This window comes from Artibeus jamaicensis, unplaced genomic scaffold, assembly GCF_021234435.1.
Source record: "Artibeus jamaicensis isolate MK-2021 breed Jamaican fruit bat unplaced genomic scaffold, CSHL_Jam_final contig_471, whole genome shotgun sequence".
Taxonomy (NCBI): domain Eukaryota; kingdom Metazoa; phylum Chordata; class Mammalia; order Chiroptera; family Phyllostomidae; genus Artibeus; species Artibeus jamaicensis.
In genome coordinates, this window is record NW_026521850.1 from 4,255,073 (window position 1) to 4,277,707 (window position 22,635).

The 22,635-nt window shown below is 52.4% G+C and overlaps 1 protein-coding gene across 3 annotated transcripts in view; it reads right to left on the reverse strand.

The window, feature by feature from the left end:
- FUBP3 (far upstream element binding protein 3) overlaps window positions 1–22,635 on the reverse strand; it is a 47,119-nt gene that overhangs the window by 20,002 nt on the left and 4,482 nt on the right. For 2 of the 3 annotated variants that reach the window (XM_053667693.1, XM_053667691.1), the window contains exons 2-6: window positions 16,000–16,105; window positions 4,976–5,009; window positions 2,732–2,781; window positions 2,329–2,400; window positions 1,082–1,139 (exon numbers count right to left, since the gene is read on the reverse strand). In XM_053667693.1, the coding sequence (XP_053523668.1) occupies window positions 1,082–1,139; window positions 2,329–2,400; window positions 2,732–2,781; window positions 4,976–5,009; window positions 16,000–16,105 (320 nt within the window). The remainder of the gene's footprint in view (window positions 1–1,081; window positions 1,140–2,328; window positions 2,401–2,731; window positions 2,782–4,975; window positions 5,010–15,999; window positions 16,106–22,635) is intronic. The other variant, XM_053667692.1, reaches the window with a different exon arrangement.

Here is a 22,635-nt window from a genome sequence, read left to right on the forward strand (position 1 = left end):
TCGTTTCTCCTCAAAGTTACAATCCCGTGGCCTCCACTGCGTGGGCAGAACAGGAAGCAAGGACAGAAGGGCAGGAAGAAAGAGGAAAAAGGCAGGAAACAGAGGCTGCCCTTTGTGGTCCCGAGTCTCCGTGCACTGAATCAGCCCCGTGCACCTGCTCAGCCACGGCGGTGTTTTAGTATCTCGCCTGTGTACTAGACTAACCTGTGATGGAAGAAAAGCGCCTCGACTCCAGCAAACCCTCCCGCCTGCCCTGTAACGCACACCTGCCGGAGATGTTCATTTCTGGTTCACTGCTTGCAATGTTACAGCAAAACGAGAGAGTCTGAACTCATCTAGACTCCCTGAGAAATGGAAACAATGACGGGGCCCTACCTACTGAGCCAGACGTAATCTCGGCACCCCGCCCCCCCAACACAATGCTGCTCGGCAGACTGGCAGGGGAAAGGGCGCAGAAGCCGAGCAGCGCCTCCCCTTTCCCAGGAGGCTCTGGGGCTGGTGAGGCCTACCCCCGGCCCCGGGCTTCGAGTACGCGTGTGCCAGGCAGGGAGTCAGGCTAGTCCTCAGGCTGTCACAAGGGTGCCTAAGTCAAAACCCCCTCCAGCTGGTCCCAGTGGCCCTCAGAGTGGAGCAATGGCCAGCAAGAGCCCGTTCCACTTGGCTCCCAAGCATCAGAAGGGCAACGGGATCACCCCCAGGCCAAGGACCCGGTACCGGGATTCTCAGTGGTTCACAAAGGGGGAGACTCGCTCACCCAGACCTGTGCAGGGACAGGAGGTCTTAACGAGGAAGGCGGAGGGCGAGAGAGCACTCAGGCAGGGACCCTACTACACTCCTTAGGGCCCGGTTGATGAAGCAGGTGCTGCGGCAGCTGCGAGTTCTGTGGGGGCTTTGAAAATCGGACGCCGTGTGTGTTTAAGGGAAGAGAGAAACTCCCCTGATGCGGCTGCACCCGCCCAGGCGGCCGGACTGCGCAACTGCGCACGGGGCGGCAGCGGTCACTGACAGCTGGCCCCTCCACTGCTCCCCGTTGGGGAGTGAGGAAGAAGAGTGAAAGGAAAAGTAAATAAAACAAACTTACTCAATACTTTCTGGGGTTCCGGTAAGTACACAGGGCCTCTCTGGAATCCCAGAACTCTCTACAAGAAGAATCGAGAAGATGAGGCGTGTCGGTGGGTATCAGGCAACCTCCAGCCCGGCCTCTGTGCAGGGCTGTCTCTCCGGGCTGGTGCCTACACCAGCCCCACAGAAGCCCAGGCTCCCAGAAAAAGATAGTTTGTTTCCCCTTGTGGAGAGAATGTTAAGCTGGCGGCTCCATCTAAGAGTCTCAGAGCAGAAACGAGTCCCTGGGGGCAGGTGGGGGAACGCGGCAGAGGTGTGTGTGCGGAGTGGGTCCTAATGATGTTTCAGCGAGTGGGTGAGTGACTGAGCCCGCTATTCCTTGCTCCTCCACCTGCAGAGCAGCTCACGGGTCACTCGGTGCACACGGCTCCAACACGCACACCAGTGAGAGGTTCCTGGGTGTGCGCGTTGGGGCTGTCGCCAGTTACTGCATGAACACCCGAGGTCAGACACCTGTATGGAGCTGATTCCGGGTCACTTGATGAGAGAGGACAGTCTTACTCTCCAGCACACACGTCACACTTTACTTCGTTCCTAAAAAGACTGCCTCTTTAAAGTTCTTGGGAAAGAAAGAGAACTAGCTAATAGCAACTACTACCCGCAGAACACTATAGTAAGTGTCTTTTAAAATGACAAACATTTCTCAGTAAATGTCCTTCGAACCTCCCCCCACACTGTGGAAAGAGGTCCAACCCACATCACATGGTAACCCTACAAATGAAAGGTGAACTGTTCCTCCTCAGCCCGCCACTCTCCTTGCTGTGCCATTGACATGGCACCGGCTGGGACAGGTCCTGGGCTTCACATGGGCTAGTCCTGCCAGGCCCCCGGCTGGCCTCTTCCCACTGCGGGCATGGGTGGCCCGATCCAGGGGAGCTGGATCCCCAGGAGTAACCCAAAGCCACGCGAACCCTAGTGGCCCCACTATGCCTGGCATAACATTCTGGTGCAGAACACAGAGGTCCTGGAGTGGCAGGTGCTGGGGCCAGGCCACAGAACGGGCAGGGTCTCGCCCTGAGGCTAGAGGGGGGGCCCTGTTGAAGCCCCGTCTGGAGTCCAGCTTCAAACACGCAAGGCAAACGGCAGGCGTACATACTTACCCCTGCTGGTACACATCCAGCAGCAAGCAAAGAAGTACCACATGTGGGAAACTTGGCAAAAAACTGATTTCTACAGACTGAGACCTATGAAAAAAGAAGCCCTTACCTGAAGCAATCTGAATTTTGCAACCAGATTCGGCTTGAATCCGTGAAATCTGCTCACCTCCCCTGCCAATAACTGAAACAAATGAACAGGGTCAGAATGTGCCCCAGGTCCCCACCTAACCACGTACAAGACCCTGCGTTCAACAAGCGGTCATGTGGCTCAGAGCATGGCACACGAGGCTGGCCTCAGGGAGGCCAGAGACCGTGCGTGCAGCCTGGGGACGGGGCCCTTGAGCTGCAGAGGGAGACGACACAGACGGCCTTGGCCTGCAGAGAGGCCCACGGCGTTCGGAGACCCCGGAGAGCTGCGTGGGGGCGCCAGCCCCAGGGGATGCTCACAGTGGGAGAAGGAGCGCGCCAGGGAAAGGACAGGAAGGGGGGAAGCGTGATAGGCGGATACTTACTAAAGCCAACCATTTTATCAGGCACTTTGAATTCTTCCGTTATTACTGCCCTAAAACAAAGAACATTTGCAAAAAGATATAGGAGAATTCTGTGGCCACTTTAGGTTCCCCCAATTTCCTGTATTGGTCATGCTGGAAGATAAAGGCTTAAAAGAAATTGTGCCAATTTGGCCAATAAGCCTACAACCATCTACAAAGAGCATCCACTAAGGAACTTTTGGGCCAGTCACTCCTTGAAAAGACCTGCGCCTCCACAGAGGCAGATCGGCTCCTCCCACAACTGCCTCTCTTTCACACAGCAGAGGGGCCTGGGGGCCTGGCTGAGTGCCAAGCGGTGACTTAGAGACCCTCTGGGCTGTGGGGGGATTCAGGCTTCTTCCTGGGGTCCTCTGGAGATGCAGAGACGCTCAACTTTTCTTCAGCATGCCTTGTTCCCCCCATGCTGCTTTCTAGTCTCCTCCTAACTTTCAGGGTGTGGCGCCCCCAGTGGGGCCTGTCTCCAGAGCCCTAACCAGCGCTGACCAGGACAGAATCGTGGCCTCGCCTCCTTGGCAAGGCACTCGGTCAACGGCTCTCCCCACCACAGAGCCTTCTTCCTTCCTTCTCACAACCACTGCCACTGCAAGGGCTCTCACCTTCCTGATGGGCCACAGGGTGGGTTGTGGACAATATCCGGTGCGCCCACCACCCCAGGAAGCAATTAAGTCTAAACATTTACCTTTGGAGAATGCTTAATGAAAGCAGTTTTTAAAAAAGGCAAGCATTTTTAAGCAACTCTCACACAGCGGGACTTGTACCCATCACAGAGGCACTGAATCAAGTGCCCGTCTTTAGGGAAAGTGCAGCACTCAGGAAGGAGAAAGGCTGCAGCACCAACAGTGCTCGCCACTGGATCGGCGTGAGGAGCGAGAACCGCCGCATCCAGGAGGGGCTCACGGCCCAGGATCCTCGGTTCCCTCGGAAAGGAGGCAAGTCTGGGGCTCCTAACCGATGACCCCTCGGGTGTGGATGCCAAGCCTCGGCTGGCCTGACACATCTTGCCACAAGTACGGGGAAGGGGACGGTGCTCCTACCTGTGCAGCTACGAGGCTGCCGCTCGTGCAGCACGCACTGTCTGTTCTCAGAAACCACTACTGCGGGCTGTGCTAGAAGAGGGTCAACACTGTCACAATACAAACGTCACAGAGCGCAGGCAGCTCCTCAGCGCTCAGGGACAATTTAAGCAGACTCTCTTTGAGGAGGAAACACATGAAAATGAACTGCTTTGGGCCTTCAGCAGAACAAAGCTCTATATTCCAAATGCAGGGCTGAGACTTGTCTGATACAGATTGTATAGGAAAGTAAAACTCTGGTTAATTATGGGTCTATAGGGAAGTTACCCCATTCATATTACTCTAATTCGTTAAAAACAAAGCAAGTAAGGAAGGAACAAAAAACCTAGGACAAATCTTTTTTTTTTTTTCTTCAAATCTTTTGATTGACCGATGCCTGGTGATTGCTCCCCCAAACATCTGAGTAGCATACAGGAGAATATAACTGTAGCACAGCCAGGGAAGGTTAAGGATAACACATTATAATAATAGATACAAGTCATACAATTTCATCTGCTACAAGGAGAGGCTGAGGCATAGAGTTTCCTGTATATTTTAACCTTTGTAAAGGGTAACATTGTGACTGCAAATACCGTCTTACAGACTGGTCTTTTTAAATCCCAGAGGTCTTTGTATCTTTCTAATCTACAATGTTTAAGGGAAGGCTCTGAGGGGAAACTGAGGTAGGGAATCAACAGGGCCCTTATCTGAGGCTCTCTGGCGAGTCCCAGTTGCTGCGGCAGGGGTGGGGACCCAGGCTCCTGGCCGCCCAGGCTCATGATTCCTTGGGGACCGAAGATGTCCCTTTCTTCAGTAAAGAGGTTACGAATTCATAAAGTGTTGGGAAAACCATCAACACAAGAGGGAAAATGTCTTTCTCTCCTTTAAATAGAATGTATGTGGGGAGGAGGCAGCGCCAACGTTCTAGGAGTCTTTTAAGTTTACATACCCTGGCGGCTGATTTTTAATCCTTGTGTTAGTTTATCCTTTGAGCTTTTACTGTCTTGGAAAGGGCTACAAAAAACTTGAGTCTTAAATCTAGCCGATGGCTTTCCACTCTCAACCTCCGACTTTCTAACCCTCTAGTACAGATGGTGGATCAATAAACAATTAGAAATGATCAATAAATAATAAAACATAACCCACTGCTTACCTTTGATGTACCAAGGCCCCTAACTGGTTACCTACTGTGGCAAAAAGAAAGAGAAAAGAAAAATCAAAGCATTAGCACGGATAAACTAACTTCATCCTTACACAAGTTCTTACCGTTTTGAGAGGAAAAAAAAAGAAAAGCAGAAAGAAAGCAAATAGTAATTTAGGCTCAGTGGCTGAAATGAATGCGTTACATGATATGAAACAGGAGGGGACGTCTTGATCAACGCAGCCGCTAGCCCAGTGTCCAGCTGAACGCGGGATAAGAAATTGATCTGTGTGTCCACATGCTGGGGAGCCTGGGAGAAGATCCTGCTCGTCTAAATCCCTCTCACCGCCCGCCTCCCTCCTGCTCTGGACCCGTGCACAGAGCTCCTTCTTTCTCTTTGTAAGACCGGCAAGAGGACCTGACCTCCTCTCTGGGGGGCATCGTGAGGGGCTGCTCTACGGCAGATGCAGCCACCAAGACCATGCCTTACGTCCCGGCAGCCTGTGGGGCGCCCCCTACTCTCCCAGCCCCGCCGGCGGCATGACCGTCGAGGAGAGGCTCTGGCCCGCCCCTCCCCGGCCTCCTCGCCAACCCACCAGCGCAGTCTGTGGACCACGTAAGCTGCTAGGAAGGAGCAACTGCCCTTCAAGGCCACTTCACACAGACAACAGTGCCTTGCGGCCTCTCTAAGGAAAACAAGCTCCGTCACCGAGGTCCCACAAAGCCCCTACTGCTCCACGCTGTGCTCGTTCCCCTCGTTCAGCCATCGGTAAGTGTGTCTCCTTCGCTGCCATCAGCGAAAAGGGCTCTGTGGGGTTTGTCTTCTGGCAAACGCAGCCCCGGAAACACAGTCAGCAGACCAGGAAAAAGGGTAACTCCTGAACGTGTTACGAGAAACTGAATGAATCTTGCAATATGCTAACGACAGTGTCCAAAAGGGACTCTGGGGAAAGCCGTGCGCAGGACAGGCAGGTCTCGAGTGGGAGGGACGGATCGATGCCACCAACTTCGGGACAGAGTGACGTGACTTGGCACCTGAAATACAGCTCCAATTGCTCTTCCTCCTGCTTCAACTGAACCCGGTCCTTCTCTGACTGGGCAGGGACTGGTCATAAAAGACATCAGAAAAGGAGGCAGATCCTGCTACACGTAAAGGAGAAGAAAGGCCCAGAGGAACGGTGCTGGCACAAAGTAAATACAGCCACCGAGTCAATACCGTATCCTCCTGGATCAACAGCAAGATAATGGTCTGCAGCCAAAACACGGACATTATATCCTACTAACCTGCTTATCTCAGGGATAAGAGAATTGTTTCTCATCGACTCTCAGACATGTCTTTTTGCATTTCCAGTTTGGGTATGGAAATTCTCTCGCTGGGGACAGGTCATGTTCACGACTCCCACTCCGTGTGAAGACTGGACAAAGACAGCTTGGGAAGGAAATTCCTGACACACACTCAGCCCCCGAACGCTGTGGGAGTGGACTGCCACCCCGGGGGCAGTGGGTCTGAAGCAGAATGGTCCAGAGAGAGTGCCCTCGGGTTTGGTTAGCTGTCCCTGTTGAGGTCAGCTTCTGTGCTTACTGTCAGGATTCTTTTTTTGTCTGTCTGTCTGTCTGTCTATCTATCTAGATATCTATCTTTAGAGGGGAAGGGAAGGAGAGAGGGAGAGAAACATCAATGTATGGTTGCCCCTTGTGCGTCCTCTGCTGGGAACTGGCCTGCAACCCAAGCATGTGCCCTGACTGAGAATCGAACCGTTGTTGTTTGGTCCACAGGCCTGCTAAGCTTAATCCACTGAACTACACCAGCCAGGGCAGTGCCAGGAGTCTTCTCTAAAGGGTAGAGAGTCCATTGAAGACGGAGGGGTGAAACTGCCTTGCAATGAGGAGAATGCAGAGGAGCAGAGCCTGTCCCCGAACGGGGCACCGCGGCCGGCCCTGGGCTGCTGCCCCGCTGTGCTGAGCGCTAAGACTTGTCAAGAGGCTGTCCACTGTCAGCCATTCCAGACAGAAAAGCTGCAGAAACAGAGTAAAGAGCTTCACGAGATTCTGGAGAAGTCACAAGGCTCCTGTCAGAAGCCATTTGAAATGCTGTGCTCGTCACAGAAAAGAAAATTCCTTTTTGCTGGCAAAGTACATGTCACGGGGGCCACGCACGCATGTCGTTTCTGATGGCCGGCTGCTCTGCCGACGAGTCCAGGTGCTCAGAACCGAAAATGAAAGTGCACACGCCATCATCACACACAGGCAGGCGGGCCGCCGAGAGCTGCCCCATCGAGGGAGGGCGGCCCCTCAAAGCCAGACCCGACTGCGAGGCGGGGGTGGGGGGCCCCTGTGCCAGTGCGCAGCCCGAGGCCGAGAGGCCCGAGTTAGAGTCTCGCTGCCTCGGGAAGCATTCCCACTTGGTGCCTAAACACGAACAGAGCAGGCAGGCAAGTGGCACCAGGCACTCACACAGCCAACGGCTCATGTCCCACCCCCGGGAGAGCGGCAGGGGTGGGGGGTCTGCTCGGTCTTCATGAGGAAGAGGGGTCAAGTGAGGGAGGCACATGGAACACCGTCAAACTCAAGTTCATGCTAATTACTGTCACTTTACTGCAAAAAAAAAAAAAAAGAAAAAAAGAAAAACACCTGCTGATCAGTCCTAATTCCCCTAATGGTTCCTTCGCTCATTTCCAGCGCACGCGCACACACGTGCACACACGCGCACACACGCGCACGCAGGTGCAGTTCTCCTTTACCTCGCACACCACATAACGGGGCGCCCCTGGGCTATGGGGAAACGAGCTTCCCATGGAAAACACTCACACAGCAATATGAGAAAGACTTTCTGAAGAGCAATACTCTGCCAATTTGAACAATGATTTTTGAATAAAAAATATAAGGCAACTGGACCCATCTTCACCCACTGGTAAGGAGAATGTCTTCCTGTTTTTCTTCCCCTAAAGTAACACTAACAAAGTATCGCTGGAGAGCACACCCGACTTTGTAACATGCATCCTCTAGCCGCCCCCCCCCCTTAGAAAAGCCCGCAGAACAAGGCGCCCTCACTCTTGGATGGTGCAGGTGCCACGCGGGCCTGGCGTGAGCACGGAGGCCAGGGCAGGCGGTGGGCTGGCCGGGGCAGGAGCGTCAGCCAAGCAAACGGACAAAGCAGGCCTTCCTCTTTGGGTTTTGGAAACGATCCTCTGGCACCCTGGCTCGATTCCAGGGTCCCCTGCTCTGGCCGGGGCCACCCCGAGCCCCGGCGGGGCCGGGCACACTCGCGGTCCACCGTGGCCGTCTCTGTGGTTCTCCAAGGGTCTGAGAAGCTTTCCCCCCATGGACGACACAAAGGCCCCCTGTGTTCTGTGTTCTAAGCAGGAACTCGTGCCTCAGGGCCACAAAACACTGATGCGCCAAGTTCAACTGAAAGTCCCTAAATGAGTAATCTATTCTTAATTCTGCAAATTAGTATTTTTTAAAAGTGAGAGTAAATTCAAGTCTCACAACAGCGTCACTCTCACCCGCAGTCGGATATGCTCTTGGGGGGGAAAGACCACCACCGCCAGCCCCACCAGGTGCTTGCCTCGGTGCCTCACCCTCACGAGGCCACCTCGTCCTCCAAGAGCCCCAGCGGGAGGTGCTGCTCTTACAGCCCGTCTCACCGTCAAGCAAGGTGCGATCACACCCCAGCAGTGCCCACTCTGTACCCCCATCACGCCTTTCAGGTGCGGGGCACTGTGCCAGGTGTGGGGATCAAGTGGAGAGCAAGGTCCTTGCTGCCTCGAGAAGCTCAGAGTCTGGCTAAGAAAGGAGAAAGCTCGGTGAGGGGCGGAGTCCTGACCTGGGCTCCAGGGATATGCAGGTGCCGGGAGCCCTGGCTGCGCCCCCCTCCCTGGGTCAAGTGCCCACTGAGGTCCGACCCCAGGGCCACCAGAGTAAATTTAAGAGTTAGAGTAAGTCTGTGGTACTGATGTACAGCACTATCTGTACAGTACTTATAAATACACCAGGGCTTATATTTTTAATCCAGTGGTCAGGAAATTAATTTAGGGGCTCACAACCAGCTTTATTAAAAAATGAAATATAAGCCCTGGCTGATGTGGCTCAGTGCACTGAGCACCGGCCTGCAAACTGGAAAGTCGCCGGTTCCATTCCCAGTCAGGGCACATGCCTGGGTTGCGGGCCAGGTCCCCAACTGGGGGCCTGCAAGAGGCAGTCAGTCAACGTCTCTCTCACACATTGATGCCTCTCTCCCTCTCCCTCTGCCTCCCTTCCCCCTCTCTGAAAGTAAATAAATTTAAAAAAATGAAATATAAAACAAAATATACCATATATAACATGCATATTTCATAAAGATTTTATGTCGGTTACATGTGTTTTAGTATGTGTTTACTAACTAGTGCTGATGGAAATACAAGCCATTTCTCACAGTAAGTAAGTAGTATTTTAAAAGTTTGAAGCCCTGGCTGGCTTGGCTCAGTAGACTGAGTCACTGTGAACTGAGAGAGGTCGCTGGTTCAATTCCTGTTGGGGCACATGCCTGGGTTGCAGGCCAGATTCCCAGTTCTGGGAGTGTGAGAGGCAACCAGTCAATGTTTCTCTCTCTCTCTCTCTCCCCCTCCCTCCCTCCCCTCTCTCTAAAAAAGCAAATGAGTAAAAAACATTTGAAAATAATTTGTTATAATCTGGATGACAATCTCACGAAGCAGATATGGCCTCCATTTTACAGCTGAGGAAGCAGAGACTCAGAGAGGTTAAGCAACTACCCAAAGTCACACAGCTGACTGGCATAGCCAGGGCTTAGAACCTGACCTACCAGACTTTGGAACCCACGCTTTCAAGCATATACTGTTATGGCCTAGGAGACAGAGACCCAGGTTCAAAGTCTTCCTGCCGGCACTTACCAGGGGCCTGCCCTGGCCAGACGATGTGTTGGTTTCTCAGCAAGGGTTCCCTGAGCTACACAGTAAGGAGTTCCGGTGCCCGAGTTTCTCCCAGCAGCGATCTCCTCTTATTCTACAGCGGGCCCCCACCACGCTGCCTGGCAGTCACTAGCCCAGTCTCCATTCCAAAATGTTCTCTAAATGCACTCATTCCGTATGGAGCCACGTGGGGCGGGCTTTTCCCACTCAGCACAGCCCCCCGAGAAGACTGTGTTGTGCGCATCGGTAGTTTGTTCTTTTTTAGCTGCTGAGCAGCACCCATGGTGCGGCGGCCCCGTCTGTTTCCCGCACTTGTTGAAGAACCGCTGGGCGGTGTGCAGTTTGGGGCCCTTCGGAATAAAGCCGTTATGAAGATTTGTGGATAGGTTTTGCGTGAAGACGAGTTTTCTCTTCATGGGACTGATGCCCAGGAGCAGACTGCGGGGCAAAGGGGAAGTGTGCGTGTAGTGCTCTAGGTTTTCCAGAGAGGCTGGGCCAGCGGATGGGTTTTAAAGGCTCCTTGGGCGATGCCGACACCCAACCAGGTAGAGAAGAGGTCCCATGTATTCTAAAAGGATCTCGTAACAAATGTATTATTCATTAATTTGAGAGAGAGAAACACTGACTTGTCCCACTGATCTGTGCACTCGGTGGTGATCCTCACGTGTGTCTACGCAGGGACTGAACCCACACCCACGGTGCATGTGGGCGGCGCTCTGAGCAGCAGAGCCACCTGGCCAGGGCCCTGAAAGGACTTGGGAAAACCTATGAATCCCCTCTAATCTGACATCTAAACCCTCCCTAGGCTACAATTCCGAACAACACTGCAGGTGCCGCAAGCAGCTTCAGTTACAGCTCCATCACGACACTGGTGCCGCATGGTTTGCCCCTCCCCTTGGGTGGGAAATGCCTACTGTTTGTTACCTGGTTGCCTAAATCAATGTCAGACCAACTAGTCACATCACACTTTGTCAAGGAGAAAACCTCGCTTCCTTTTCCAACTCACACCCGTGTTCATATGCACCCACCTGACTACCACTTACTTCTAAATTATAGCCCTGAAATGGATGGAGGGATGGAGGGGGAGGCAGTGACATGAGCCTTTGCCATGAGCTGTTACCTGCATAAAATCAGAATCGGATGCTATCTTCACAGTATTTCTTACCAAGACTCTCATGTGTCGTGACCTTGGGACTCCCCACCGGGATGCTGGACTCACCACCCCCCCAGGGGCCGCGCTACGTGAAAAGGGCAGTGAAAGGAGAAGGGCACAAGGCCTGCGGCGGCACAGACACGTGTCTCAGAGAGCTCCCCGTTGGAGGGACGGGTGCACAGAAGTGAAGAGCTGGGTAGGGCTGCTGCACACCCACCTGTGCCCACCAAGCCCCTGCTGGGTCTTCATCCACCCCAGCGCGAACACGGCTGCTTGACCCCGTCTGGATTTGTTTGACCCGCTCTGTAAAAGGCCGACCCTCCCCTCCCCGCAACCCCCAGGAAGGGAGCTGTAGCCCCACCCCCTGCCCCTGAAGCCCTGCCCCTGCCCTCTCTCCCCTTCAGGGAAAGCACTGGTACCTCTGGGCCTCACTGTGCTCCCCACCAAAGCAGGGGCTCCAGGACTGGCGCCTGAGCTGGCCAGTCGGGGTGGAAAGCCGCCTCTCACCACTACCAGCACAGGTGCCTCCCGCCCTGCCTCCCTCTTGGAAAGTCTGGGGTTTTGCAAAGTCTTTCCTCCTCACTCCTTTTCACTCCTCGTCTCTGCCCTGTGCCACACGGGCTGAAACAGGACTTGGCAAGGGCGGCAGAAATACTCCATCCCAATTTTCCTGTAAATAATTAATTTGATGGTATGCCCAAGAACTCTTTTTCCTTCACCCCATAACGACACCACTCAGACAGGACCGGAAGGTGTGGCGCTACCTAAAACGGACTGCGTCGATTCAAAGGCCACCTGGCACAAAAGACAGGCGTGTTTTCAAAGTCGCTCACATACTGCAACCCCCACCCCCACCCCCCCAGCAATGGCAGAAACAGTGTATTCGCCCAAGTTCTGGTTTGGTGCTGCCTCTCCCAGGGAGAGGAAGAGGGAGGGAGGTCTGCTCAACTCGGGAGCCCGAGAGGCTGTAATTACCAAAATTCCACCGGGAGGGAACCTGGAGAGGATGCTCTCACTGCCCCTGGACACTCGAAGGGGACGGGGAGCACGCGAAGGGGTGGCAGAGGGGCTCTCCCACCGGTCAGCCAACCCTGGGCTAAGCATTAGAAGTCGTTGGTTCTCTCAGCAGTCACGGTGGGCAGAGTGGGATCCGAGACAGGGAGACCTGTTCCCGGAGAGCAGGGCTGGGGGAACCCTCCACCTGCCTCCCTCACGGAAGACTGAGAACGCGTTCTCGTGAGCCCTCCGGCGAGGCTGACTGGAGGTCAGAGGCTGGGGAACCGGGCCCGAGGGCCAGCTGCCTGTTCCTGCAAACGAGGACTTACTGGAGCACAGCCCTCGGGTTTGTTTACGGGCGTCCCCGGCAGCTGTCGGGGCCCGCGGCAGGGCTGAGTAGGCGGCACAGAGACCACGAGACCTGAAGGCCTAAAGTATTTCCCATACGGCCCTTTAAGAAGAAGCCTGCCAACGCCAGACTCAGATTCTGAAAGTCACAGTTCTGAACTGCTTGACTATTGCTATTCTCTTCAATTTGAAGCTTGTTTTTCAGGAAACGGTGTCAACGTGGATCACAGGGTACAGAGAAGGAGAACAGCACATCCAGCATTTGGTCCCTCGTCCTGTAAGGCGGGGAGGGAAGCGGAACAGCTCTACGGCCAGGCACGGGAGCCGGGGCAGGCACGGCGCACCCTGCTATCCGCTCTAGGGACAAGCGAGCCACTTCAGAGGCTCCGAGCAGAGCGTGGTCACTCCCTGGTGACTGAAAAAGAGGAAGGGAAGGGGGAGAAGAGCAGGAGGCGAGTGAAGACGAAGGGGTGGGTGGCACCTGGGTGACGCACTGAAGAAGGTCAAAGAGGAGCGTGAGGACAGTTCTCCCGGAGGAAGTCTGTCTACCAATTCTGAGGCCTCCGGGCTGAGTGGGGATCAGCCAGGTAAGGAGCCGGATGGGGGCCATGTTTCTGAAAGAGCAAAGAGAAGAATCAGAGGCCTGGGCGGCTGCAGAGCATTGAATGGGGCGTGAGAGCAGAAGGGCGGGCAGCTGACGCCAGCTTGGGCTGGACCTCCCTGGTTATTGGAACCTGCAGTGGGTCTCAGAGCAGAGGGACGGAACCGGTCAGACTGGCTCCCGTTGCGGCATGAACTAAGTACTGGACAGAAAGGTGCCACGCCCCAGACCAGCAGGGTGATTCCCAGACGAGGTTCTAACATCTCAAAGACTGTTAGAAAGCATGGGTGCCAACAGTGAAGGTGCTGGGAGCTGAAGTCACATGGCCCAGAGCCGGAGAGCAGGGTGCCCAGGTGGGCTCCGAGGGCTGAGCTCCGCCCCTCCTGCGGGGTTCCTGTGGGCTCCGGAACCCACAGTCCGACAGACCCCTCCAAACCAACCACCAGGGAATAAACCCCTTCCTGGTCGGAAACCATCCTTTCGCCGCTCTGCTGCCTGGCCCTTGTTCTAACCCTCCTGGTCACGCACTTGTCTGCGTATCTCAGTGTCCCGAATAAACCCCGTGTTAAAGTTCTTTCTGGTCGCTGTAAGAGTGCGAATACTTTTAAAGAGACCTAAGGAACACCTCCAAAAACTTCCAGGGGACCGAACTTTAACCTCCTAAAGGTTAAAGAACCCAGGTTCACAGAAGAGCTAGAAAGTTCACATTGCTAAAGAAGTGGTATGGTGAACTTCTGTCAAAAACACCCAAGCCAAACCAAACAGAGAACCACAGGCCTTTGGAAATCTCTGCTGCAAAGGAAAAAGCGACGGAACTCCTGCGTGCTGTCTGTCTGCGTTTCTGAACTTTCGTCTCACAAACAGCAAGGCTGTGGCCTCGGGTGCTGCCCGGTAAACACAGTCCTGACAGCATCTATCGACTCGCACCCCAACTCATCCCGACTCGGGAGAACGGTCGCCCGGGGAAGCTCGGCCAGAAGACGGCCCACAGGGGAGGCGTGGCAGGCCCCACAGCCAGGTTCCCCCGGGCAAAACAGCAAGTCTCAGACTCTCCAAGAGGCCAACTTGGAGGAAATCTGTGCAATTCAAGTAGTGCTCAAAAAAACAGGATTAACTCCATCCAACTGCACTGCAGGGGCGTTTCTCGGTCTTCAAATAGGGCTGGTATGGAGATGGGCACCCAGGGCGGCCGGGACCCAGCATGCTGTCGAAAGGTTCCTTCCCAGGTCCTTCCTGCCTACTGGAGACAGGCTCACTGCTTAGGAGAAGGGAAGGGAACCGAGTTCATTTCTGCTTATAAGGACACAGTCCCTGAAAGACGGACACACAAAACAAACAAATCACGGTTCTCAAAAAGGTAAAAGTACAAAATATGATACTGAAGTTTCAAGTGAGATTCTAGACTTAATGGTGAGGTACCGGCTACGGCTGCTAACCCTCTAGGTCTCTTTATTAATAAGTTCAGAACCTTTTGCTAATTTCAAATGGACATGCAAAGGATTAATGGGAGAAAAAAGTCTGCCAAATGCCAGTGGTTTCGTTTGCAAATATTTGGCTACTCCCATGCAAAGGACACCGTGAATAGTATGCACTGCATGTAGTTTTACACGTTGACAAAACAAGGCTGAGAGTTGTGAAATGTATTGATCTCAATTTCTGGAAGCCGTGGGCCAGAGAGACTCTGGCCATTAACAAGGTAAGTGTTCAGAGCCAGAAAACTTGGTGCTCCTTTTCTCCTGATGTCTCACTGGAGGAAGAGAAGCGTAATTGCCCTAAAAACGTAAAAGCCTCTCACAAAGGCAGACACACAGATAACGCCCTCAGTCGTACTCGGTCTAGGCCTCGTCCCCACCGGTCAAACACGCAGGGACTTCGGGCACCGTCTCGGAGCAGCAGCCTGGGTGGCCACCCCGGTTCCGACGGCCTAAAGTAGATGTTCGTGCGTGCAACCAGAGACGTAAACCGTTTCTTTACACAGACAAGAAGGTTCACACCCAAAAGCTAAACCTTCAAGTCTTCACTGTGTGAATCTACACAATTATTCCAAAATGGTTCCCACACCTAAAAGCAATGGCACTCTCATCTTTTCGAGTCCCCAAGGAGACCAGAGACACTGGTCTTGCCAAATTACATTTTTTTCCACGTACAGAAAAACATGCACCTTTTTTTGGAAAAGGAGATAACAGAATACATACTTTTGTACACCTTGATTTTTCACATGATAATATACCAGAACCAGTGTCACCCCAATAAATTCAATAAAAAGGAAAAAAATAATACATCACAGAAACACGCACATATGTTCATGGTGGGGACTCGCGGCTGGACACACACAGGTTGACAGGACAGGAAGAGAACATACCAGCCCACCCATTACGTGAACATTCACGTGCCATCTGGCCCACTCCACAACCCCGTCCACACTCTGGGGAAGACAAGGTAAGACTACGGAAGGCCAAGTTCTTGCAGAAACACATGTACTGGACACTCTGCCTGGGCACCGATGAGAGGCAGTGCTTACTGGCTTCAAATCTGGCGGAGGGCGAGGAATGGAGCATATAAATAAACCAACAAAACAGTGAATGAATGAAAGGAAGGAAGAAAGTGAGGGTTTCTGGAGAGAACCTGTTATCAATGGGACAGTGAAAACCCAGCAGAGAGACTGCAGAAAGGCCACCACCCCCATTCCTGTCTTTAAGCTCAGAGCTACGCACCAAAACCAAGCTGTTCTTCGGAGAAAAGTGGGAACTTCGGCTCCTACTCGTGTACTGGAAAGACCAAGGGCTAAACCCAGCCAAACTGGCCAATCACTTCCCAGCTGGTGCTCAAAGGCCAAGTCTTTCCCTGCGAGCCCGCCAAGAAGCTCCCTGTGTTGGCGCGGCAGACAGGAACTCAAGTGCAGGAGGACGGCCGAGAAACACCACCCTGAACACCCCCGCACCGTCCCCCCAGACTGATGCAGGGGACGGCTGTCTGGGAAGTGGCCGACACACCGCACTCGCTGGCGGGCCCGCTGCCACCGGGCACTTACCTCCGTCATCCAAGGGCCGTTTCTGCACTCCGTACCCGTACACCGAGGGGTCCACCAGAGGCGCGGAGTTGTTCAGGTGAGGAAGCGAGTCAATTTTAGCAGCGATCTACAGAGAGAAGCAGACTTCGACATTCAGGAACACGTCGGGCTCCACCCGAGGAAGAGAGACGACAGCCCCCTTGGAGGGCTGCTACCCCACTTTTCCCCCAACCTCGATGACTGGCCAGCCAGGCTGTGGTCGGAGTTCTCTTTGGGTCTTAATGTGTCTCCAGAAATAGAACAGTTCCAAAATTTGTTGGCCTTTTACCAACAAATCAGTATTTTTAAGTCATCACTTAAAATGCAGGTACACTGCATCTGAATAAAACAGCAGGCTGACATTATAAAGACATAGCTCCGAAGGTTTTACCACAGGATTCCTTCAGAAACCAAATTCCCTGACAATATTTCCAAGGCAGCGTTTGTTCAAAGGTGACACCTCTGTGGGGCCGCATCATCCTATCAACCTCGGCGTCTCCAGAAGTGCCGCTCCAACCGCAGAGACACGCAGACTAGGCTGCTCCCGGCTGGCAGTGTCTGCACAGCGGGGCCGAGGACCGTCTGCCCAGGCAGTGCGGCCGGAGCCGCGCCCTGGAGCGAGCGAGCGCCTCCCCGAGAGACTTCCCTGTTCACACTACCATCAGTTACTATGAAAAAATTCCCCCCAGAAACAAATGCTATGTAGAACTTATCTGCTTTGTTCTCAATGGGAAAGTAAATGTGACCTTCATATAAATGAACACTTTGATTTAATCAAAAGCACAGTCTTTGATGGTAGTTCTGAGTTTGTCCCAATTTTCCCGAAAGTCTGAGACCTTCTGGGACCAACACAAAGATAAATTACCTTAAACAAACAACCAAAGATAATCTTAAAAACCCAGGGCAAGATTTAAACGCCAGGTACCGCGGGCCGGGTCTTGTCCCTTCCTTTTACTGGTTCTGTGATGTGGGGCGAGTCCCTTTCTTCTCTACTTACAGTCCTCTGGGTGTGATACCACCTGGTTCACAGTCTCGGAAAGAGAAGAGCTGTGTGCACCGAGAGGCACTTCCCAAAGACCAGGGCTGCAAACCCAGGCAGTTCACCCAGGAAATGCTGGCCGCCGACTGTGTGCTGGGCTGTTCCAGGCACCAGGGCGCCTGCGGTGAACAAGAGTAATCAACCCCGACTCTCTGGAGTCGGCAGTTGCTGGGGAGTCACAGGCACACGATAAAGTGATCATTTCAGCCAGCAGCAAGCATGACACTGGTGACAGAAGATGAGGACATGCAGAGTGTGCTCAGGAGAGCCACTCTGGGGCAACACGTGACCGGGGACCTAAGTGAGGAGCAGGAGCTGTCCAGGCAGGAGAAGTGGTCTGTACAAAGGCCCTGCGGTGGGAGCAAGCTCGGCAGGGGTGAGGCTGACAGAGAGAGGGGTTAACACCACTGGAGTGGAAGGAACAGGTGTGTTCTAAGGCGGGGGGGGGGGGGGGGTGATGGTGTGTGAACTGCCTGCTTTTCTGAGGAAAGCTTGATCAGAGAGCGCCACGCCCACTCATTATCGTTAAGGAGTTGCATAGGGGCCATATAATGTGCACATGAACTTACTACCTGGACCTTTGAAGAAAAAGTCTGCCGATCCCTGTCTAGAGATGGCAGTAGCCTAGATAATTGCTTGTTTAAAAATGCTATTTTAGGTAAATACTTAAAATACTAAGCTAGACTGCTGATAAAAACCCCCACCTCCTATATCCACATAAATCTCTCAGGGCAAGTGGTCATCTGCTCTTAAACAAAATGCCATATACATCTCACCTAACATCACCCTACCACCCACTTGCAACCTTGCTCCCACGCTTGTTTTGGATAAGGTGGCAGAGGGCAGCTCCCTACTAAAGATGCAAAAGCAAGGGCTCAGCTGGTAGAGCAGGTGGGTGAAGAAGGGGAGACCCCTGCAGGGGCATCTGCCCCACGGAGACCCTTTAGTCTGCCCCGATGAACTGACCAGCAATGAACTGACTGGCGGGTATGAGGGTTCCCGAGATTACCAGCCTCGTTGTTTTTAAGGACACACCAAAACATATTCAGGAAGACAGTGACAATGACCCCGAGACACAGAGAAAAAAAGGCATGACTACAGTAGAGTGTCCCAACAGTGTGCAGGGAGGGGCCTCAGGCATTAGGCCCCTCCCTGCTCCTTTCCCACAATGCATTTTGGCTTCCAGACCTTCTGCCTTCCTGCAAAGGTAGCTAGAATGTTACTCCTGAGGCCATGGCCCTTGTCTTCCCCCAAAGCCTAGGCGCTTAAAGGTGTTACAATAGTTTCCTGCTCCTAGTTGACTGTATCAGTAATGTAGCAATAAGCGTCCTTCCAGAATGTGACCGAAGCTTTCAGACTTGTTCTTAAATCATGCTGGCTCCGGGGCAATTCGGGAAATTTCTGATAGCGGTAAGAGGTGTGGCTCTGCAGTCAACAGGCTGCATTTAAACCCTGGCTAGTTAAATGTCAGCTGCAAGTTCAACATTAATACCACACAACTGTGCCATACTTCACACTGGTACTACATTCTACAATATACCATAAAAACAATGCATTTTTCCCTTCACACAAATGTAAACTACTTCCAAGAAATGATACTGTCTACTGAAATCGCCAGTTGAAATTTAACGAGTGCTTACTTACTATGTGCTAGGCACCCTGCCAGGAGATTTATTATTTATTTACTTTCCTCACCTTTTTAGAGAGAGAGGGAGAGAGGGAAATGCTGACGTGAAAGAAGCATCAACTTGTTGCCTCCTGCGCGCTCCCTGACCAGGAGCCACCCACAACCCACAGTATGTGCCCTGTCCAGGAATCAAACCCATAACCTTTTGGTTAAGGGATGACGCTCCAACCAACTGAGCCACACAGGCCAGAGCGACTGCTGGCATTTTAAACACGGTATCTCCTTTATTCCTTACAATGACTCTCCAGGAGGCTGGTATTATTATTTCCATTTTTAAGATAAGGAAAAGCGAGGCTCAGAGAACCTGAGTGGCCTGTCCAAAGTCACACATCTCATAAGTGGCAAAAAAAAACGGTGCCTAAGCCCAGGACTGCCTGACTCACGTCTGTAACCACGGCACCAGGTGACCTGCCTTTCCTCCACCCACTAAATACTCCTTTTACCATACTCCACTGCTTGAGGACTTAAAACCCAGTAATTCACAGTACACCTCACACTGTGATCAACCATTCTGAACAGTAGCTGCTCAAGGGAAGTAGGGTACGTTCTCAGTTAATGGCACAGGCCACTGAAGCCAGACTATTCCAACAAAACCAAGGCCGCTCCAGTCATCTGAAAGCATGACCTTAAACCCAGGCCAGGTAGCTCAAGTTGTTTAGAGCATCATCCTGAACACCAAGGTTGTAGGTTCAATCCCTGGTCAAGGAACATACAAGAATCAGCCAATAAATTCGTAAGTGGAACAACAAATCAATGTTTCTTCCCCCACCTTTCCTCTCTATCTCTAAAATCAATAAATTAAAAAATGATTTTAAATAAATAAAAGCATGACTTTAAGGGGACTATGCTACTAATTTCCTACCACTTTAGCTACTTTTCCCACCTTTGGGGGTACGTGGGGAAGAGAACGGGTTATCTCACCACTTGTGCTATTGTAAGCACAGTAAGAGATGGAACATAACTCAATGTGAGGCACTGAATTTAACCCCCACTGCCAGCAGTCAGCGGGAATGCGGAAGATGGGAGCACTGGATCGGGGGTCAGGCAAGAGCCTGGTCTTCCAGCCAGCTCCTCAGTGGAGGACCTGGACGAGACCCTCAATGGCCTTGCTCCTTGGTGTACACACCACGCAGGTGATGTTGGGAGGGACATTGATGAATATGTGCATTTCTTAGTTACCTTCAATGCATGGCAAAGTTTCTCACTTATGTTAATGATTTAGTTCCCTTTTGGAAAACATTTCAAATACATCTAAATTTTAAAATGACTAAATGATTTTTGTGATATGGCAAAAATCACAAAGGTGGTACACAAATCACTTAAGTACATAAACATGGCAATTAATTATTCCCAGAACACCTAAAAGGGTGCTGTGGGAATAATTAATTCTCTGATGACAGGTTGTGGTTCATCCCATAAATCCAAGCAAGAGGCTGTGACTATTTCCACAGCTTCATGCTTGTTTGAACTTTGTACTACGTGGAAGCAGGCGGTGCCATCGCGTCATCCACGGACTGTCCGTGCTATAAATGGAGCTACTGCTGATTTTCGTGCGTCCAGCACACAGAGGCGACAGCTCGCTCCACCCAGGAAGCAGGGGCCCGACTGCTTCCCCAGGACCCCTGCTCTACAGTTTCCCCCGAGTGGCCTTGCTTGGGCCCCAGAGGACGCACAGGCTGGACTGTGTGTGGCCAGAGCAGCCAAGCTGTGGCTGAAGGAGGCCCCAGAGGGTAGTGTCTGGAGTCCCGGCGTGCGAGGCAAGTCCTGGTCCTGCCCCCACCACCACCTGGCAGGCTACAGCGACAGGGCAGTCAATCCCACCTACTGCTGCGCACTCCCTGAAAGCCTGTGCCCTCACGTCATCCTCACAGCGGCCTTGGAAAGTGGCTGCTGTTGTTGCGCTGCACCCAAGGAAGGGGACACCGAGGCGAGCACAGCACCCAGAACGATGCCAGGCACATACATGTAAGAGACAAGAGATGTCTGCTGCTTCAACCTTTAACTGAAAAGTAACAGAACAGAAAAGCGCCTGGACACGTGTGCGGCTTCACAGACCAAAACGCCCCAGCCAGGTAAGAAATGGAACATCACTGCCCCGCCCCCACCCCCCCCCAGCCTGCCTCAGCCCCTTCAGGACCTGCCCCGCCCCACCTCCCGACAGTAGCCTCCCAAACTCTAGTATTAGCTACTACTTTTTAAGAAAAATTCTCCTATCCTCAAGATCTCCATCTTACACGAGGAAACTGAGGCCTAAGGAAGGCAGGTAACTCACCGTGACTAAGCTGGTAATGGTAGAACCAGAACTTACACTCATGTAGTCTGAATCCAAACTCTTAAAAACTGCTTCACTATACTGGCCCCTGGAATTGTATGGCCAGCAACTGAGAGAACACACCTGAAAGTTCTTGCCTGGCCCTGACTATAACCCGGGCTCAACCAAAGGTCCCCCTGGTCACCATGAGGGATGGGCCCCGACTGATCCTGCCCTGTTTCCTGGCATCAGCCAAAGCAAGGAATTTTACATGCCAAATACAATAGCAGCTCTTTGCAGTAGCTTTTCCTGACAACTTCACAACACCCACATTTGGGAAGAATTAAATGCTCCCTAAGAAAGGTATCGGTCACCCTGTCTCCTCACTACAGGGAGCTCTTTGAAGGGTGGCCCTGTCTCAATCACCTTGGTACCCTGGGGGCAAGGATTCCTTAACTGGGAGCTCCAGGGCTCAGCTTCGGAACCTGTTGAATTTATATACAAAACTATTAAATATTTCTGGGGAAAGGTTCAAAGTTTTCAAGAGTCTTTAAAAGGTCTATGTTCCAAAGAAAGTTCAAGAACAACTTCCCTGACGCACAGCGAAATGCCCGGCACACAGAAGGCACTCATTACCCACCTGCTGCATTAAAGTGAATACCCAGAGAAGCTGTCTGCAGGCCAAATGCCAAGATGAGCAGCAGAGGCCGTGAGCTGAAACTTAGGGTCCCCCCACCGAGGGCCCTGAGGATGACCCGCCTGCCCCTGCGTCCCACCCACCTGCACTAGCAAGTCTTCCACGCTCCGTTCCACGGTCCTGCTGGTGTCTCACTGAAACGGAAAACCACCCAACTACCTCTGAGAAGGAACCAAGTCCTCCTTAAAATGCAGAGGACGCGGTGCAAGGCCTACGCATGTCATTTGCGTGCCTCTGAGAAAACTGTATCTCCCTTTGGCTTATTGTCCAAATATAAAACGAGAAGTGTAACCCTTGTCCTGAATATTGCACCTGGTTGTTGTGAGAATTTAATCCCCAGTAAGACAAAAGCAGCTGCAAACTTGTCTTTCTTATCTCTGCACTGCCTCCACATCCAGCAAGAAGCCTTGGACTCCGCAGATCCTCAAATAACGGCAGGTAACCTGAATCACATCACTACTCCCATTAACGCTGCTCAGCCTTGCAAGTGATTTGCTACCATCTGGTATCGGGAACGAGGGCAGTTCATGCCTCCAAAAGACATACTATTCTTTCCCAAGTGTCTTAACAGCAAAACTGAAAACTCAAAACACTTTCAAGAGGGATGGTTCTTCGGAGTGACAGGACCACAGAGAAAGGCTGGGGAGAGGGAGGTCCAAAAACGGACACCCAATACGGCACAGGCCGCACACAACATTGTCAGAGGGCTCTTGAACTGCGGCGAAACAAGGTATAAAAGAAACACATTTTTCCATAGGCTAATTGATAGAAATGAGAGTTAAGTTCCTATGGCATCTCATCATGATAACAAAACACTGAATGAAAAGACATCTTTTGAGGACCTGCTGTTTAATATAAAGCACAAAACTGAAAGTAATGTGGCCAATTTTTTTTTTCAAATTCGGCTAGATGAGAGCTCTGAATATTCGTGGGCTTGAAGGGAC